A 19,273-nucleotide genomic window follows, 5' to 3' on the forward strand; every position below is an offset into this window, starting at 1 on the left:
ACCAGGTGCGCCACCATCTGGCCAAAGATGTTTTCTGAAACACATTGACAAGAGAATATAAGACGATAGGTAGAAATTGCCTTAATCAGTAGTTTTGTTGTCTAAGACTTAAGGCTACTTTCTCATTATTTTATTAGAAAATTGCAGGTAGGTTATTTATTTTTTTCACCAGAGCACTGCTCAGCTCTAGATTGTGGTGGTGCAGGGGATTGAACCTGGGATTGGGGAACCTCAGGCCTAAGAGTCTCTTTGCATAACCCTTATTATGCTGTCTACCCCCACCGAAAATCGGTTATTTTGTAAACTGTCGGGGCTCACCGCTTCATATTTGAATTTGGTGTCAGGACCTTCAGCATCCTAACGAATTTATCCGAGGATCTACCCTTCGCTTCCTTTGCAAATTGAAAGAAGCAGAGTTGCTGGAGCCTTTGATGCCAGCTATCCGCGCTTGTCTGGAGCACCGGCACAGCTACGTGCGGAGGAATGCTGTCCTGGCCATTTACACCATCTACAGGTGAGTAGACTCGGGCAGCCTGGTCTGTTAGAGGGCTCCCTGAGCTGGCTGCGTGCAGACTGTACGTAGCTTGCAGACACTTTTTTCTTTTCTTTTTTACACCGGAGCACCACTCAGCTCTGGCTTAGGGTGGTGTGAGGGATAGTGCGTGGACCTCAGAGTCTGTTTGCTGTCCATTATGCTATTCCCCCCGCCCTCTTGCAGTTACTTTCGCAGCCTCCTCAATATATTTTACTTATCAGTAAGTTGTCACTGAGAAATTAAGACACTGGTTTCTCAGCTTTTGGGGTTTTTTTTTTTTCCCCAGCAGAGAGGGAGAGGAAAGAGACAGAAATACCAGCAGCACTGCTCCACTGCTCATGAAGCTGTCCCTTCCCCGGCCCCTCTGGTGGGAACCAGGGGCTTGAGGGTGTACATTCTACTGGGCTGCCATTACCAGGCCCCAGGCCCTGGTTTTATGAGAAGCACTGCTGAATATGAACGACAGCGTCCTATACTTTGCCAGTTTACTGCAGTGCTTCTGGTTCCCGCTTGTATAGCTCCAGCCCACCTGATCCACTGAACCTTACAGTCCTGAAATCTGTGAGTCTGCTTTAAAATGTGCGTGTGTGTGTGTGTGTGTGTGTGTGTGTGTGTGAGAGAGAGAGAGAGAGAGAGAGAGAGAGAGGGAGAGAGAGAGAAAGAGAAATGGGGTCTTTTTATCTTCATAGGCTTTAAGGAGCAAACTTTCTTTTTTGATAGAGAAGATTATGTTCTTAAATGATTCCTGGTACTAGAAAGCTGGAGGTTTTTAAGCCTAAAAACAGTTCAGAGAACCAGTTAGAAGAGGCTGGTATGCTTGGTTTTTATAATCACAGTATCGACACTTGGAAACACAGGGGGGATATTTCTGGACATCTTTGTTGGTTGAATGTTACACAGTTCTCTTATTGTTAGATTTTGTTGTTTCTTTGGAATAACAGTATTCTGGTTGGTAATAGAGAACTCTTTGAAAGTTATACAGACAAAACAAATAATCCACCACTCCCAACAGCTATTTTTTTCCTTTTTGTTTTTATGATAGAAATGGGGAGGGGAGGGGGATAGAGAGGGAGACAGAGACACCTGCAGAACTACTTCATAACTTGTAAAACTTACACACACACACATACACACACACACACACACACACACACACACACACACACACACACACACACACACACACACACACCCGCAGGTAGTGGTGGGGACCAGGGGGTTGAACTTGGGTCTTTGAGCACAGTAACATGTGCCCTTTCCTGGATGTACTTGTACGTGGCCCCTAATTTTGCGATTTCTGTCTACAGTTCAGTTTCACAGAAGATAACAATTGATGAGGTCACCAAGTTTTGTGAAGGTTAATTTTGGTATTGTCCATAAAGTGATCATTAAAACAACAGGTTTTTATTAAATATGGATACTATTCCTTCTCATTTAAAGAAATTTTGAACATCTGATACCTGATGCTCCTGAACTGATTCACGATTTCTTGGTGAACGAGAAAGATGCAAGTTGCAAAAGGAATGCGTTTATGATGCTGATTCACGCAGACCAGGTGAAGTGTGTCTAAAAGATACTTGTATGACTTTATTGAAGTGAGAAATGTATTTTGTCAGTAGTTTTAAGTAAATGTAATTTGTGTTTTTTTTTAGCTTTAGATATTTGGAACTTCATGTCTATATTTAGGTTTTTCTTGAACTTCTTGAATATTGCTTATGTATATATCATTTTTAAAAGAAATACTGGATATTTAATAACCAACATTACATCTTTGGGGGGGTGTTGGAATTATGGCTATATTTGCACCTTGAGACTTTGGTTACCTGATGGTAAACCCCTACAGTGGGAGAGAGAAAATAGTAGCTTATGTGGGCCTCAGCCTGGACCGTGCCTCGGAGAGTAGGGTGACTCTCAGCAAAAGTGGAAGCTCTGTTCGGCTCTTCCAACTTCACAGGTGGATGTTAACTCTCACTAGTTCTGTTGGAGCTTTTTTAAATACACAGGTTGTGGGGGCACCTGCTTAAATAAGCACTCACGTTGCAGTGCTCATGAACCAGGTTCAAGGCCCTGGTCCCCACTTGCCCGGGGGAAGCTTCACGAGTGGTGAAGCAGGGTTGCTGGTGTCTCTCTGTCTCTCTCCTTCTCTATCTCCACTCCCCTCTCAAATTCTCTCTGTCTCTATCCAATAATAAGTAAATGATGTTTTTTTTTTTTTTTTTAAGAATAAATGAGTTGGGCAGGTGCTAGTTCATTCTGCAGAATACACATGTTACGACACACAAGATCTCGGGCTCAAACCCTAGCACCCTGTGGGACCTCATGACTGGGGAAGCCCCCTAGAAGCTGGAGTTTTGATATGGTACCTCTCCCTCTGTCTCGGTTTAAAAAAAAAAAAAAAAGACCTCAGGATTGGTGGGATCATGCATGCACAAATTGTGCTGTAAAATAAAAAACAAAAGATGTGTGTTTGGGCTACAAGTAGAGCAAGTTCCTTGCTGTGCATGAGGCCCTCTGTGTTCAAGCCCGGATAGCTCGCAAGACATAATAGATTGTGGAGTGGTGTTGAGATGATACATATGTAAGACTGGGTTCGTGTAAAATAAAACCGTAATAAAACACATTACAGTGCATACAGACCCAGGTTCAAGCCCCCGTCCCCAACTGCAGGGAACAGCTTTACAGGTAGTGAAGCACTGCTGCAAGTGTGTGTGTGTGTGTGTGTCTGTCTCCCCCTTCCCTCTTGATTTCTATTTCTATGCGATAAATAATAGATAAAATTATTTAACTTTTAAAAAATATATATGGATCTGCTGTTGATTAGCAGTGACTCTGTATACTTTAGTATCATCTAATCTTGGAATTTTTGCTATCCAGTATTTGTCAGGATGTGGGAAATAAGATATGTAATGATGGGAGTCTGGCAGTAGCGCAGCAAGTTAAGCACACATGGCGCAAAGCACAAGGACCGGCTTCGAGCCCCCGGCTCCCCACCTGCAGGGGAGTCACTTCACAGGCGGTGAAGCAGGTCTGCAGGTGTCTGTCTTTCTCTCCCCCTCTCTGTCTTCCCCTCCTCTCTCCATCTCTCTCTGTCCTATCCAACAATGACAACATCAACAACAACAATAATAACTACAACAAGGGTAACAAAAGGGAATAAATAAATAAATATTTTTTTAAAAGATTATGTAATGATTTAAAAAGTGTGGAGTCCCTGCATTCTTCTGAGACTGAGATGCTTTCCTTTTCTATAGTTGGCCACTACTTTTTCCCCTTTTAATCACTGGGGTTTTATTGCTCCTGGCCAACTTATTCAGGTAGAAAGAGAAAGACAGAGCTGGAGACAACAGGAGGGGGGCCAGGTACCTCAACACCAAAGCTTCCTGGAGTGGTAGGGACCAGTCTCAAAACCAGGTGCATATGATAAAGCAGGCCCTCTCCCAGGTGAGCTCTCTCACCAGCCATCGTACCGCATTATGTGCTTTGATGTTCCAGTCTTTACCTACACAAAGAGGCATAGTCAGAAACAGCCTAATAAGATCTGTAGGTACTTTTCACTACAGAGATTATGTTGAGGCACTTGTTTTCTACAATATGAAAGTAGTTAGGATTTCCTTTCTGACTTTGGAAATAAGAATGGCTCTGCTCCTAAGCAGATGGCATGTTTTGATTGTGTACAAGAGACCCCAGATCATGTGACACATAGTTTGCATTGGGTCAGTTGCTAGAAAATTCAGACTCCAAGTTTGTGGCTTATTAGTAGAAAATAATACTTGACTCTAACACTCAACATTTGTGTAAGAGCCCCCACCCTTTCTTTCTTCTTCAGTTAATTTCACTTTGCACTGATTTTCCTCATTTGTGTATAATTTCTTTATTTGATAGGACAGAGAGAAATTGAGAGGGGAACAGGAAGTTAGGGGGGAAGAAAGATACCTGCAACACTGCTTCACCAATAGTGAAGCTCTCCCACATTGCCGGTGTGGGCTGGGGGCTTGAACCCAGGTCCTTTGTTATTGTACTGTTGGCTCTCAACCAGATGTGCCACTGCCTAGCCCCCTTGAATATGATTTTTAAAGTTGTATGAAGTTTGTTTATTAAACTGTTGGAGTTAGGTAATTATTTTCTTATTTTTTAGGATCGAGCTCTGGATTACTTAAGTACTTGCATTGATCAAGTCCAGACATTTGGAGATATTCTTCAGTTGGTTATTGTTGAGCTGATTTATAAGGTAACACTAATCTTTAATGGATAAAGTGAACTAAGAGTTCAAAAGGATGTTAGATAATTTCTCTCCAGGATTCTGCTTGACTGCTAACATTTTATGTTTTAATAATGGTAATACTTTAGAACTGGGTCTGTTGAAACTTTCTTCTCTAGTTTTATTATATTTCCAAAGTAGTCCTTTTCCAAGCCTCTATAATTTTATAATTTATAATTTATAAATGTCCATGTGCAGTATAGCTGCAGGAAAGCTGTTCTGTACTGATCACTTGATAGATGAAGAATTAAACTTGGGAGTAAAATTCACGATCTCGATTACTGGCATCATCTGTGAAATTTTTCTTGAAAGCAGACGTCCTTGAAATGAGACAGCTGAAGCTTGACTTCCCCCCCCCCCCAGGTCTGTCATGCCAACCCGTCTGAAAGAGCTCGTTTCATCCGCTGTATCTACAACTTACTTCAGTCCTCTAGCCCTGCCGTGAAGTATGAAGCCGCCGGAACATTGGTGACGCTCTCCAGTGCGCCTACCGCAATCAAGGTGTGCTGCTTATTTGGTGTCAGTTAATCGATGAGATCCAGTCTCATCAGTTATCAGCCAGTGATGATTTAGACCTGATGCATATTACTGTGTAGTCACATGGCTTAGCATGACAGAGAACAACATATTTTAGTGGATGATTTTACACCTTACGTACTAGAGACGAGAAAAATAACAGTATCTTGTGAATTTATAGAGAGTACTGGTACTTTAAATCTCCCTACATTTCAGTTACTTTAGAGTCTACATCTGCATAGTGCTTATGCAAAAGGCTTTCATGCCCAAGGTGCCAAAGCCCAAGGCTCTGTCCTTGGTACTGTGTAATCCAGAGCTGAGCAGCACTTTTGAATTCTGGATCCTAAATGTTAGATGCTAAAGAAAACTTTATCTGCAGGCTGGGAGTATGAATCCACCTGTCAACGCCCATGTTCAGTGGGGAAGCAATTACAGAAGCCAGACCTTCCACCTTCTGCATCCCACAATGACCCTGGGTCCATACTCCCAGAGGGATAAAGAACAGGAAAGCTGTCAGGGGAGGGGATGGGATACGGAGTTCTGGTGGTGGGAATTGTGTGGAGTTGTACCCCTTTTATCCTATGGTTTTGTCAGTGTCTCCTTTTTACAAATAAAAAATTAAATAAAAAAAAAAAGAAAAGAAAAAGAAAACTTTCTCTGAGTACCGCCATAATGGGTACTCTCTCCTGTGGCCACTATAACAAGACCATATGAGGAGCTCCTGATATATGCAGGGAAGTAACTTTTCTAGAAAGCCAGAAAAGCTAGATTTGCAGCTTTACCCAGCAACACTTAGACACTTTTAAAGTTTTATTTTGAGGTGATCTTAGGGACACAGTTCCCAGTACCCTTCACCCACCTTTCCATATGTTCCTATATTATGAGGTTTCATGGTTGTCAAAACTTAGAAGTTACCATCAGGACACTATTACTAAGAAACAAACTTTAAATTTTGCCAGCTTTCCCACCAATATTCTTTTCTCTACATTACATTTCCCTGTCATGTGTTGGGTGTTTTATCCAATCTGTAACAGGCTCTTGGTCTGTCCTTATTTTGTATGAGATTTATCTTATCACTGGTGCTGTTAACCCTGATCAGTTTGTTAAAGCAATTTTTTTTAAAATTAATTTATTGAATAGAGACAGTCAGATATTGAGAGGAAGGGGGGATAGAGAGGGAGAGAGACAGAGAGACACCTGCAGCCCTGCTTCACCACTCAAGAAGCTTCCCCCCTGCAGGAGGGGACAGAGGGCTTAAACCTGGGTCCTTGAGCACTGTAGCATGTGCACTCAACCAGGTGCGCCACCACCTGGCCCCAGCCATGTTTTCTGATTTAGCCCCCACTGAGTTAGGATTTTTCCTGTTGTAGTCAGTACACTGAAAGATACTTTGGAACTATGCAAATACTCTTTTTTTCCAACTATTTTTGGAACCATTTCCAAAAATGATTTAACTTGAGAAATCTCTAAAGTGATTTCTTGGCAATGAATTACAGTGATTCTAAACCTTTAGTCAGGTAATTAATTCTCCCTACTAGCAGATATATTTTTGTCCTAGTTTTGATCACATTTTCCCAGCTAACAAACAAAATGCAAATGCAGAAATTAATAAATTCCAATTGTTCTAAAATATTTTACGTGGGTTTTGTCCTATTAATAAGTGTTACAAATATTTATCAAAATATTTTAATGAGTCAGTGGGATCTTTTGAGTACTGATTTTTTGTGTGTGCACTGTAGTGCAGTGTTTGATTTTGTACTTAAACTCTAAAAAAGCTCAGTAAATATTTGGGGTTCTCTGTCTTTTTCTGCCTAGATCCTTAGATTCAACCTTAAGTGTTGCCTCTCAGTGAGAATTTCTGCTTATATGGTGCCTTTTTACAGAGGTGAAATAATGAAATAATAGTAGTGTTAAAATCTAGGGACTAGAGAGAGAGCGCGTTTATTTGGGGGAACGTGTAGACTTCCGGTGCAGGCTGCAGTAGTGTGGAGTTCGTCGTCTTGCGGTTTGGACTCCTGTTGCTGTTTTCCAGTTCTCTGTTTAAAATGGGCACTTATTTCTGTATCCAGGCTGCTGCCCAGTGTTACATTGACTTAATCATTAAGGAGAGCGACAACAATGTAAAGCTCATCGTTCTGGATCGACTGATAGAGCTGAAAGAACATCCTGCTCACGAGCGCGTATTACAGGTAAATGCCGTCTGGGGCTGAGCCCGGGGTTTTGTTACGTGCAGAGCAACTGCGCTGCATTTTGCCCACCTCGCTATCCCATGAAGATTTTGTTTGTGACCAGAGAATGAAGGTGACACAGAATCCTCCATTCTGCAGTCAGGATTTTCTCGTGACCACAGATGCTGGTGCCAGCTCTGGGTTTCCTTGTCTTCGTTTAGGACCTAGTCATGGACATCCTGAGAGTACTGAGCACACCAGACCTGGAGGTACGGAAGAAGACTCTGCAGTTGGCACTGGACCTTGTCTCTTCAAGGAATGTTGAGGAGGTAACAGAAAACCCTGCATTTCGTAAGCTCAGCTTACTCTTGATGGAATTCTCACTGATTTTTACTTCGTTGTGCAGCTGGTCATTGTCCTAAAGAAGGAAGTGATCAAAACAAACAATGTGTCTGAACATGAAGATACTGACAAATACAGACAGCTCCTTGTGCGGACATTGCATTCCTGTTCTGTCCGATTTCCAGATATGGCTGGAAATGTCATTCCTGTGGTATGTGATTTTCTGTTGACCTTACATTTGAACTCCTTAAACGACTTTTTCTTTATTTCCTAAATAGAGACTGAAGTTGTTAAAGAAGGGGGAAGATAGAGAAGGAGTGAGAGATACTTGCAGGACTATTTCACTGATTGTGAAGCCTCTTGAGAACCAAGGGCTTAAACCCAGGTTCTTGCGCACAATAGTGTGTGTACTCAGCCAGTGTGCCTCCACTTGGTCCCAAGGCAGACCACTGCTCAGCTCTGGTGTACGCTGCAAGATTGAACTTGGGACTTAGGACCCTCAGGCATGAGTCTCTTTGCTTAACCATTATGCTCTCTACCCCCATCAGCATTTTTTTTTTCTCGAGGGTTATTGCTGGGGCTCAGTGCCTGCACCATGAATCCACTGCTCCTGAAGGCCATTTTCCCCCCTTTTGTTGCCCTTGTTGTTGTAGCCTTGCTGTGGTTATTATTGTTATTGTTGATGTCGTTCATTGTTGGATCGGACAGAGAGAAATAGAGAGAGGAAGGGAGAACAGGGAGAGAAAGATAGATACCTGCAGACCTGCTTCACTGCCTGTGAAGCGACTCCCCTGCAGGTGGGGAGCCGGGGGCTCGAGCCGGGATCCTTATGCCGGTCCCTGCGCTTTGCGCCACGTGCGCTTAACCTGCTGCGATACCACCTGACTCCCAGCATTTTCTTTTTCTTTTTTTTTTTTTTTTCCTCCTCCAGGGTTATTGCTGGGCTCGGTGCCTGCAGCATGAATCCACCGCTCCTGGAGGCCATTTTTTTTTCCGCCTTTTGTTGCCCTTGTAGCTTCGTTGTGGTTATTATTATTGCCCTTGTTGATGCAATTCGTTGTTGGATAGGACAGAGAGAAATGGAGAGAGGAGGGGAAGACAGAGAAGGGGAGAGAAAGATAGACACCTGCAGACCTGCTTCACCGCCTGTGAAGCGACTCCCCTGCAGGTGGGGAGCCGGGGGCTCGAACCGGGATCCTTACGCCGGTCCCTGCGCATTGCGCCACATGCGCTTAACCCACTGTGCCACCGCCCGACCCCCTGCATTTTCTTATATTCTGTTTATTCAACAGCTAAATTCCAGATATCCCAACTGCCTGGAATTACTAAACCTCATTGTCAGAGGATATCTTTCTGTCCATTGTTAATCTTAGAAAGATAAGGACTTTAATCTCTTTTCCATTTTCATCATAAAAATAAACAAACATACTGACAAAAAGAACTCCACATGTTGTCATTATCAATGTTATAATTAAAATTATGCTGTGTATAATTATCCTGTGTAGTATTATGCTGTGTATAAGGCAAATATTTCTTTCAAACATCTTTACCTCTTCATCTTGAAGGATGCAGTCTTGGGAAAAATTTAATACACCCAGAATATTTTCTTTTTGTCAGTTTCAAATAAGCAAGGTATAGTAATATAATTTGAAAGAATGCTTATTGAACACTGAATTTTATCTAAAATGTTTTTAGTTTCGACTTAGAATTGCCCATTTTGTTTGGAGTTGTCGATTTTCAGGTCAGGTTTTATGAGTTTCGGACTAATGTTTGCTTTATGTTAACAGAAAAATCATTACGTTTCACCCCTGGCACCTCTCTCTCAGTTGATACTTTGCTGCATATTTTAAAATTATACATTCCTTATAAATTTAATTCTCTTAAGTTTTAGATGCTTTTCTTTGTACAAACGATGTATTTGTTACCTTTCCCCTTTTTTCTTTTAGTTAATGGAATTTCTTAGTGACAGCAATGAAGCAGCAGCTGCCGATGTCTTGGAATTTGTCCGGGAAGCCATCCAGCGCTTTGATAACCTGCGAATGCTTATTGTTGAGAAGATGCTTGAAGTCTTTCATGCTATTAAGTCTGTCAAGTAGGTTTTAAATGTGGTAAAAATGAACAGTCAAATAAGCTTTTAATTAGTTAGTTTGGCTTTTTTATCTTTAAAAGATCACTTGATGGAAAATACTGATGGAGGGGAGGTAAGTCGAGATAGTTAAGACAAATGAATATGACAGTAAACATCACCTCGCCGCTCCTACCCCACGCTTGGTTTATGATTCAGTGGCTTATGACTCTGTGCTACCACAGTGAGATAAGTACAGTTGTAGTTATTATACCCTGACATTTTAATCACGTCCGATCCTAATGTCAAACAGAAACACAGGAAAAGCTAAACTCTGATGTCCTCCCACTGGAGGGAATGTGTGCTTTATCGACGAGCACATGAAGGACTTCCTTGAAACACTAAATTAATTCACTTGTAATAGTAGAAAGTGACAAAGCCTTATTAGCTCACTTATGACCTGGATGGAATCATATTGTGTTACTGTACCTTGCTTGCTTGAAACTAACAAAAATATTCTGGGTGTATTGATTTTTCCTAAGACTGCATCCTTCAAGATTAAGAGGTGAAGGTGTTTGAAAGAAATATTCATTTGCCTTATTGGATAATTATACACAGCATAATAATGCCTTCCCAGGAAACACTTTGGAATGTTACTTTTTTACTTATCACTTATTGGGGAGAGACAGAAATTGAGAGGGAAGGGGTGGGGAGGGAGGAGAGAAAGACAGGCCCTTGGAGCTTCACCCATCACGAAACTTCCCATCAGCAGTGGGGACAGCTGGCGTGAGCCCGAGTTCTTTCGCATCATGCTCTCTGTTCCACTGGACGTCGCACCTCCCAGCCTGTGATATTTTATTTATACTACTGGGCTTAGAAGTTTTAGATTACTTCCAGTAGTAATGAAAGAAAACAGTTGTTTCCTTTTAGTTCTTCACTTCTGAAGAGAATCAAAGAAATTTAGTGTGTCATATTAATTTTTTTACTAGTGATTTATTAATGATTAACAAGATTGTGAGATAAGAGGGGTACAATTCCTTACAATTCATTTCCCACCAGCAGAGTTCCATATCTCCTCCCCCACATTAGAAGTTTCCCTATTCTAGGAGTCGGGCTCTAGCTCAGCAGGTTAAGTGCACGTGGCGCAAAGTGCAAGGACCAGGCATAAAGATTCCAGTTGGAGCCCCCGGCTCCCCACCTGTAGGGGAGTCGCTTCACAGGTGGTGAAGCAGGTCTTCAGGTGTCTGTCTTTCTCTCCCCCTCTCTGTGTTCCCTTCCTCTCTCTATTTCTCTCTGTCCTATCCAACAATGATGACATCAATAACAATAATAATTAAAACAACAATAAAAAACAACGGCAACAAAAGGGAAAATAAATATTAAAAAATTTAAAAAAAAGTTTCCCTATTCTTTACCCCTCTGGGAGTTTATACCAAAAGATCGTTATGGGATGCAGAAGGTGGAAGGTCTGGCTTCTGTAATTGCTTCTCCACTGGACATGGGCGTTGACAGGTTGATCCATACCCCCAACCTGTTTGTGTCTTTCCCTAGTGGCATAATATTCTTATATTTTCACCCATAGTCATTTAGAATTATAGAATCTTGTTTTCTTGCTTGGACTTAAATTCAGAAAGATCTCTGCTTCGAGTTTTGTTGGCAAAGTCGGTGTTAGAGAGCTTGTTCTTACCCTAGGATTTACCGAGGAGCATTATGGATCCTGGGAGAGTACTGTGGCACCAAGGGAGACATACAGAGTGTGATGACAGAGGTCCGCAGGTCCCTTGGAGAGGTATGTCTAACTTTTTTTTCTATTTCAGTCTTTATTGATTGCCGATACCTTTTAGACAGTTTTACCCATCTCGTAGCTAAGCCTCACTGCACCCACCCCCAGAGTGTTGGTGCCTTTCCTGCCGTCTGCTTGACCCTTCAGCACTTTCCTCCTCCACCTCTTCCATTCCCTTCTGGTAACTGTAGTATTTTTACAGTCTTAAGAGTTATTTTAGTTGTGATTTATTTGTTGTTTTCCTTTGGTTACTAAATCTTTCACAGTGGTTACTACTGTAGTAAATCTGACTTTGTGTGATGATTTGCCTTTGTCCTATTATTCAGTAGCATCTGGGCTACAGAACACTGGAAAATGTATTTTAATTACCCGGGAAGTTAAGCCTTAAAAGCTGTGGAGAATCAGGGAAGTCTTCCTTCCCTGCACTGTCTTCATGTCTATTCTTTTTTCTGTATTATTTACCCTTTTGTGTAGGACTTTGAATAAAAGATGCCATGCTTTTTAATCTCTTACTTTTTATTATGAATTTACAAGACTGTAAGCTAGTAGAGCTACAGTTCCTCACCACTCCTGCCACCAAAGTTCTATGTCAAAGGTTAGAAACTATGTTTTAGTAAGTGAGAAACTCTTATATAACTGACTTAGCCATCATGTTCTAGGAGATAAGGCAAATGTTATAAGAATGGGAATGACTAGAAAATTTATATACATGCAGAGGAGCTAGCGGGGTTGTATTGTTGTGTGGAAAACTGAGAACCGTTATGCATGTACAAACTATTATATTTACTGTTAACTGTAAAACATTAATCTCCTAATAAAGAAATAAAAAGAAAAAAGAAAATTTACATACAGGATAGGGCTAGACAGCAAAGAGACTCTCATGCCTGAGACTCCAAAGTCCCAGGTTCAATCTCCTGTACCACCATAAGCCAGAGCTGAGCAGTACTTTGGTGAAAAAAAAAAAAAAAAAGTTGATGATCAAGTCTGGCCCCCATTCACATGAAGGAAACCTTGGTGCTGTGGTTTCTTTCCCTCTCTCTTTGGGGAAAAAAAATTATCCTGGAGTCATGAAGCCCCAGGATAGCAAAAAGATAAACAAAAATTAGTTTATGAGAGCATATACAAAGAAATCAGATTTAGTCCATTTTAGAAGGGTGAGTACTGAGATTAGCATCTCAATAGAATGAATGCTGGGGAAGAATTAGGCCTAGAGAATGTCTGCTTGGTGTTAGGCGCTCTCCTAAGTATTTCATTGTTTAGTAACTGGTCTTGACAGAGTCCTAGTTTCTGCTTCACAGATTATGAAATTGGGGCTTGCATTAGGCAGGAGGTGGCATGGTGTAATCCGTAGGACTTGCAGGCACAGGGACTTAGCTTCTGCCCTGCCACTGCCCGTGCCAGCGAGGCACCCTGGTGTGGCCTCTCTCTCCCATTAACACATGCTTGGCTAAGTCTCCATTTCTAACTGATTTTTAGATCCCAATTGTAGAGTCAGAAATAAAAAAAGAAGCTGGTGAGCTAAAACCTGAAGAAGAAATAACTGTGGGGCCAGCTCAGAAGTTGGTGACTGAGATGGGCACGTATGTGACTCAGAGTGCCCTGAGCAGTTCTAGACCCGCCAAGAAGGAGGAAGAAAGGTAACTTGCACACCAGTGCCCGACTCGCTGTACTTTCTGTCTCTTTACTTTTTAAACTAAGCCTGTGTATGAAACAGTCCAATGGATTCCTCTCTATTGTTTTGTTAATCAAAATGGAAATCTTTACTATTTAAGGTACTTGAAAGAACTGTATTTTAAATTCCTTCTCCCAGGAATGGTGTTGATGGTTTTAATCACTCCTCTATTCTTCTAAAGCCATTGAAATAACTATTTGCGCATGTAGCTAACTCGTGAGATGTTAATGGAGGTCATTTTGATGATCTTTGAGTTTTGTTGCCTACTAACATTGGGAGACATTTTTGCTTCTAACTGGTGGAATAAATTTTTGATGTTTCTCTCCTTCCTTCTTTCCTTCCTTCCAATCTCTGTCTCCCTTTCTTCCCTTCCTTTTTTATTTTTGGTTGCTGAGAAGATTGGGGCAGGGGGAGCAGTGTGGGAGCACACAAATCCACCACTCCCAGTGGCCATTTTCCTTCTGTAAAAAGACTTTCATGTTTGGGGGCCGGGAGGTAGCACAGTAGGTTAGGCACTCATGGCACAAAGCCCCAGGACCAGCGTAAGGATCCTGGTTCGAGCCCTCAGCTCCCCACCTCCCCACCTGCAGGGGGGTTGCTTCACAAGCAGTGAAGCAGGTCTTCAGGTGTCTTGTCTTTCTCTCCCCTCCTCTCTTGATTTCTTTCTGTTCTATCTAACAACAATAACAACAACAATGATAAACAACAAGGGCAACAAAAAGGGGGAAAAATTATAATAAAAAAAAGGACTTTCATGTTTGTGGCACCAAAATCTTAGGTTCAATCCCCAGCATCAACATAAGCCAGAGCTGAGCAGTACTCTGATTAGAAGTTTGAATTTTATTTCCTTTTATTACTTTGCAGACCTCCACTGAGAGGATTTCTTCTGGACGGAGATTTCTTTGTTGCTGCCTCCCTTGCCACAACTCTGACCAAGATTGCCTTGCGCTATGTAGCTTTGGTTCAGGAAAAGAAAAAGCAGAATGTAAGTTCATTTGGTCCACACTACCCCAACAAATGAATATTGAGTACCTATTCTGCACTGCAAAATAAGGTGTCCAGAAGTAATTGCTAAAGTTGAACGTAGTAATGTAATATGACTATAAAATTTACAAGGTGCTAACATTTTGTGATTAGTCCAGTGAAAATGTAATATGACTATAAAATTTACAAGGTGCTAACATTTTGTGATTAGTCCAGTGAAAGAGAGAGAAGGGTTCACACTAGACTTCAGTAAAAGTCAAAGGAAACACCCCTCTTCTAAATTTTCTTCTTCTTTTTTTTTTTAAGATTTTATTTATTTATTAATGAAGATAGGAGGAGAGAAAAAACCCAGACAGCACTCTGGCACCTGTGCTGCCGGGAATCAAACCCAGGACCCCATGCTTGAGAATCCAAAGCTTTATCACTGCGCCACCTCCTGGACCACTGTATATTTTCTTCATCAAGTCATTGTCTGTTTCATTCCAGAAAAGTCTTTCAGATGTTTTATTTCTTGAGTTTATGCCCTCTTCATTCATAGCTTCTGACCATTCTGACCGAACACTCGTTTACTATAGTGTGTTTTCACTCCCTTCCATTCTCTTGGTGTCGCTGTCCTGCAATTAATTTACTTCTGTTTGCTATGCCACCAACCAATAGTACATTGTTTTTACTTAAGATAGTTACTTTTCTGTTAATTTTTTCATTTCTTCCTTTTCTAGTATCCATACAGAGCTGAGGTGAAGGATTATACTTAGCCACTTGTAATAAGTTGCAAGTTGGGGCCAGTGCAGAATTCATAAACATTTACTTGCTTTTTATTCTTCACAGTAAGAAAGTTACAACACAAAATTTATCACTTACCCATGTAAAAGTTCAGTGGCTTTAAGTACACTTACGTTTTTGTACAATTAAACTATACCCTGTAAATAATTCCATTGTACCCTCCACCCCAACCCCTAGCACCCATCAGTATCAATCTACTTTCTGTTCCTATGAATTCACCTACTCTAGTTATTGCATATAAGTGGAAACACCTACTCTAGTCACTGCATATGGAAACATGCACTATTTGTCTTTCTTTTTTCTTTTTTTTAAATTTTTTAAAATTAATTTATTTCCCTTTTGTTGCCCTTGTTCTTTTTCATTGTTGTTGTAGTTATTAGTGTTGTTGTTATTGATGATGATGTTGGATAGCACAAAGAGAAATGGAGAGAGGAGGAAGACAGACACCTGCAGACCTGCTTCACCGCTTGTGAAGTGACTCCGCTGCAGGTGGGGAGCCGGGGCCTCGAACCGGGATCCTTATGCCGGTCCCTCGAACCAGGATCCTTATGCCGGTCCTTGCGCTTTGCGCCACCTGCACTTACTTAACCCGCTGCGCTACCTCCCGACTCCTACTATTTGTCTTTCTGTAACTGGCTTGTTCCACTGAGCTTTCAAGATTCATGATACAGTAACATGTACTCGAGTTTTTTCCACTTTTTTATGTTGTAAATACTTTTTTCTCTTTTTTAAAAAATTTTATTTAGTTTATTTATTTGCCTCCAGGGTTATTGCTGGGGCACGGTGCCTGCACTACAAATCCATTGCTCCTGGAGGCCATTTTTTCCCCCTTTTGTTGACTTTTTGTTGCCATTGTTGTTGTCGTTATTGTTGTTGTTGTTGGATAGAACAGAAAGAAATTGAGAGAGGAGGGGTGACAGGGAGAGAAGAAGAAAGACACCTGCAGACCTACTTCACCAGTTGTGAAGTGACTGCCCTGCAGGTGGGGAACCAGGGGCTTGAGCCAGGATCCTTATGCTGGTCCTTGTGCTTTGCACCATGTGCACTTAATCTGCTGCACTCTGCTCACCCCCAATACTATTTTTTCTCTTAAAATACTTTTGTTACTGAGGTAGCTTATCTGGTTGAGTGCAGGTCTTGCATGTTTGAAGTCCTGGGTTCAATCCCCAGCTTTGCATATGCCAGAGCAGTACCATGCTCAGGTCAGTGTTCCTCCCCCCCTTCTCTGGTCTCATAAAATTAGTAGATCTTAGGAGAAGAAAGAAAGATGTTTGTTTTCTTTTTAATTTTTTCCTCTTTTTTTTTTTTTTTTTTTTTTTTTTACCAGAGCACACTGTTCAGCTCTGGTTTATGGTAGTGCTGGGGATTGAACCTGGGATCTTTGGTGCCTTAGACATGAAAGTTGTTTGCATAACCATTATGCTGTCTTCCCCAGCCCAAGAAAAATGTCTTACACTTATTATTTACAATGCTTTTCATTCCCTTGTTAGAATTCGTATTTCTGTATCCAATTTCTTTTAAAAAATAGTCACAAAGGTGTTTTTTTGTTTGTTTGGTTGGTTTTTTTTAATTCAGTTTTAGATTTTCTTTATATTGCTGGGTTTTAGTAATTTCATTAGCAGATCCCTTGGCATGGTTTTCTTTGTGGTTTAGTAAACTTCTTGGCTCTGTGGGTTTGTAGTTTTCACTAAATTTTTTTTTTTAATTTAAGAAAGGATAAATTAACAAGACCATAGGGTAGATGGGGTACAACTCCACACAATTCCCACCACCCAGTCTCCATATCCCACCCCCGCCCCTGATAGCTTTCCCACTCTATCCCTCTGGGAGCATGGACCCAGGGTCATTGTGGGTTGCAGAAGGTGGAAGGTCTGGCTTCTGTAATTGCTTCCCCGCTGAACATGGGTATTGACTGGTCGGTCCATACTCCCAGTCTGCCTCTCTCTTTCCCTAGTAGGGTGGGTCTCTGGGGAAGCGGAGCTCCAGGACACATTGGTGGGGTCTTCAGTCCAGGCAAGCCTGGCCGGCATCCTGATGACATCTGGAACCTGGTGGCTGAAAAGAGAGTTAACATACAAAGCCAAACAAATTGTTGAGCAATCATGGACCCAAAGCTTGGAATAGTGGAGAGGAAGTGTTGGGGGGGTACTCACTGCAAACTCTAGTGTACTTCTGCTTTCAGGTATATATTTTGTAGTAGTTTATGGATACGTGTGAACATATGCTCTCTCTCACAGAAACTGGTGTATATCTAGGTTTTGGGACTTTGTTAGAAAGTGAACCACCTGGGATGAAATTAGAGTGTACTATGAAAGGAAAGGTCTCACCCGAGTAATGAAGCTGAAGGGTTGTCATTCCACATGTGAAGTCTCTGGACACAGTCTGAGCTGAAGCATGTTGAGGTGGCGATCGTTGCGTTGATTAGGTTGCGATCGGCGGATGCAACATTATTTGATATGGATTGGGAGAGGCATACGGGAAAGTGGGCCCTATCCAAGGGTTCCAGGACTGGGGGAAGTAGAGGCTCTATAGTGGAGATGTGAGGTTCCTGCTGTCTTAGGGTTCCAAAAGACAGTCGATAGTTAATGTTATCATCACATTATTTGGTAATTGGGTTAACTTTGAAAAGTTCTTTTGTTAGGGTTTGCTGTACAGTATCCAGTATTTTGTATATAGCTGTGCTATTGGTTGCTTTTTCACTGAATTTTTAGGACATTTCAATTATTTGTTTCTGTCTCCCTCCTCTTATATAGACAGTATTGTGTAGACAGTACTCTGTATTCTGTAGACAGTACTCTGTATTCTGTTGACAATATTGTGTAGACAGTACTCTGTATTCTGTTGACAATATTGTGTAGATAGTACTCTGCTGCTTCATTTCTTTTCTTTTTTTTTTAAGATTTTATTTTATTAATGAGAAAGATAGGAGAGCGAGAAAGGGCCAGACATCATTCTGGTACATGTGCTGCCGGGGATTGAACTCAGGCCCTCATGCTTGAGAGTCTAGTTCCTTAACCACTGCGCCACCTCCCGGACCACTGCTGCTTCGTTTCTAAGGAAACTTCTAGTGGGTTTTTTTTTCCACGCTTATAAGCAGGTTAGTACTCAGCCAGTTTGGCAAGGGCATAGAGTTTGTTCAGGATAATGCCACTTGCAACTAAAAACATTAAGTTGGGATCTGCTGTAGAAGATCTTGAATAACATGCTGAGTTTTAGGGTCTTCATATGATGATGATGTAGATGGTAGGAGGTCTTTGACTGTATCTGCATGGAGATAGGAGTTACTGGAGCACAGTAAAGGATAATATAGTAGCAGTGGTTGTAGTAATGGGACAGCCTGACGTTATTCTGATGCAAAATGATAGGAAATAGAAACCATTACCTACCTGGCATTCTGACCAAAAAGTGAAGGACATTCTGCTAAAAACAGCTCTCCTCCTGTGCTCTCTCAAAGTCACCATTGGGAGCAGAAGAGGCGACTGAAAGAGTACATGCCTGGCATTTTTGAGGCCCTGTTTTCAATTTCTAGCACCACATAAAATGACAGAAGAGTCTTCAGATCTCTGTTTCTCACAGTGAGAAAAAAAGACAGGAGACTTGGTTCTTGGTTTGGATCAAAAGTAAATACAGAGAGCAGCTTATAAAACACATGAAACTGACCCTGGGTTACAGCAAAAATGTTTTGTGCCAATTAAAATATTTATTTGAAATCAGAGTGTATATTTTGGAGTCATTGCATTTCTCAAGGGAGGTAATGATGTGGCGATAGAGAAAATTATTTTGGCTATTGAATGATATGTGCTAAAATGTTTATTAAGTCAAGAGTCACACTTTTGGGCTAGAGAGGTAGTATAGCACAAAGTCTTGCTTTCATACTTGCGTAGGTTTGGCAAAAAAAAAAATCTCTTGGGAGAATCAAAGTAAATATGGAAAGATTTTAACAGTTGGTGAAGTGTGCTATTCTAACTTTTTGTGTATTTGGACTATAAAACGATTAATACTTAGATTGAGAGAGACTAGAGTTAGAGAAAATAGTTAAAAAGCCATTACTGTTTTTCAGTTCAGTTTTTAAAGAAGAGTAGTTAGAATAGAGAAGAAGGAGACTGGTACAACAGAGAATGGAGATCTAAAGTCTAAAGGATTTAAAATGTTGTTCAAGTAAAGTAA

At 41.2% G+C, this 19,273-nt stretch overlaps 1 protein-coding gene across 1 annotated transcript in view; it reads left to right on the top strand.

The window, feature by feature from the left end:
* Positions 1–19,273, top strand: part of COPB1 (COPI coat complex subunit beta 1) — a 39,563-nt gene that overhangs the window by 8,391 nt on the left and 11,899 nt on the right. The window contains exons 4-14 of the mRNA XM_060177121.1: positions 345–514; positions 1,976–2,090; positions 4,671–4,763; positions 5,157–5,294; positions 7,379–7,498; positions 7,699–7,806; positions 7,884–8,030; positions 9,766–9,911; positions 11,577–11,673; positions 13,144–13,304; positions 14,204–14,324. Of these exons, the coding sequence (XP_060033104.1) occupies positions 345–514; positions 1,976–2,090; positions 4,671–4,763; positions 5,157–5,294; positions 7,379–7,498; positions 7,699–7,806; positions 7,884–8,030; positions 9,766–9,911; positions 11,577–11,673; positions 13,144–13,304; positions 14,204–14,324 (1,416 nt within the window). The remainder of the gene's footprint in view (positions 1–344; positions 515–1,975; positions 2,091–4,670; positions 4,764–5,156; positions 5,295–7,378; positions 7,499–7,698; positions 7,807–7,883; positions 8,031–9,765; positions 9,912–11,576; positions 11,674–13,143; positions 13,305–14,203; positions 14,325–19,273) is intronic.

The sequence above is a fragment of the Erinaceus europaeus genome, chromosome 17 (genome assembly GCF_950295315.1).
Source record: "Erinaceus europaeus chromosome 17, mEriEur2.1, whole genome shotgun sequence".
In the NCBI taxonomy this organism is placed as follows: Eukaryota; Metazoa; Chordata; class Mammalia; order Eulipotyphla; family Erinaceidae; genus Erinaceus; species Erinaceus europaeus.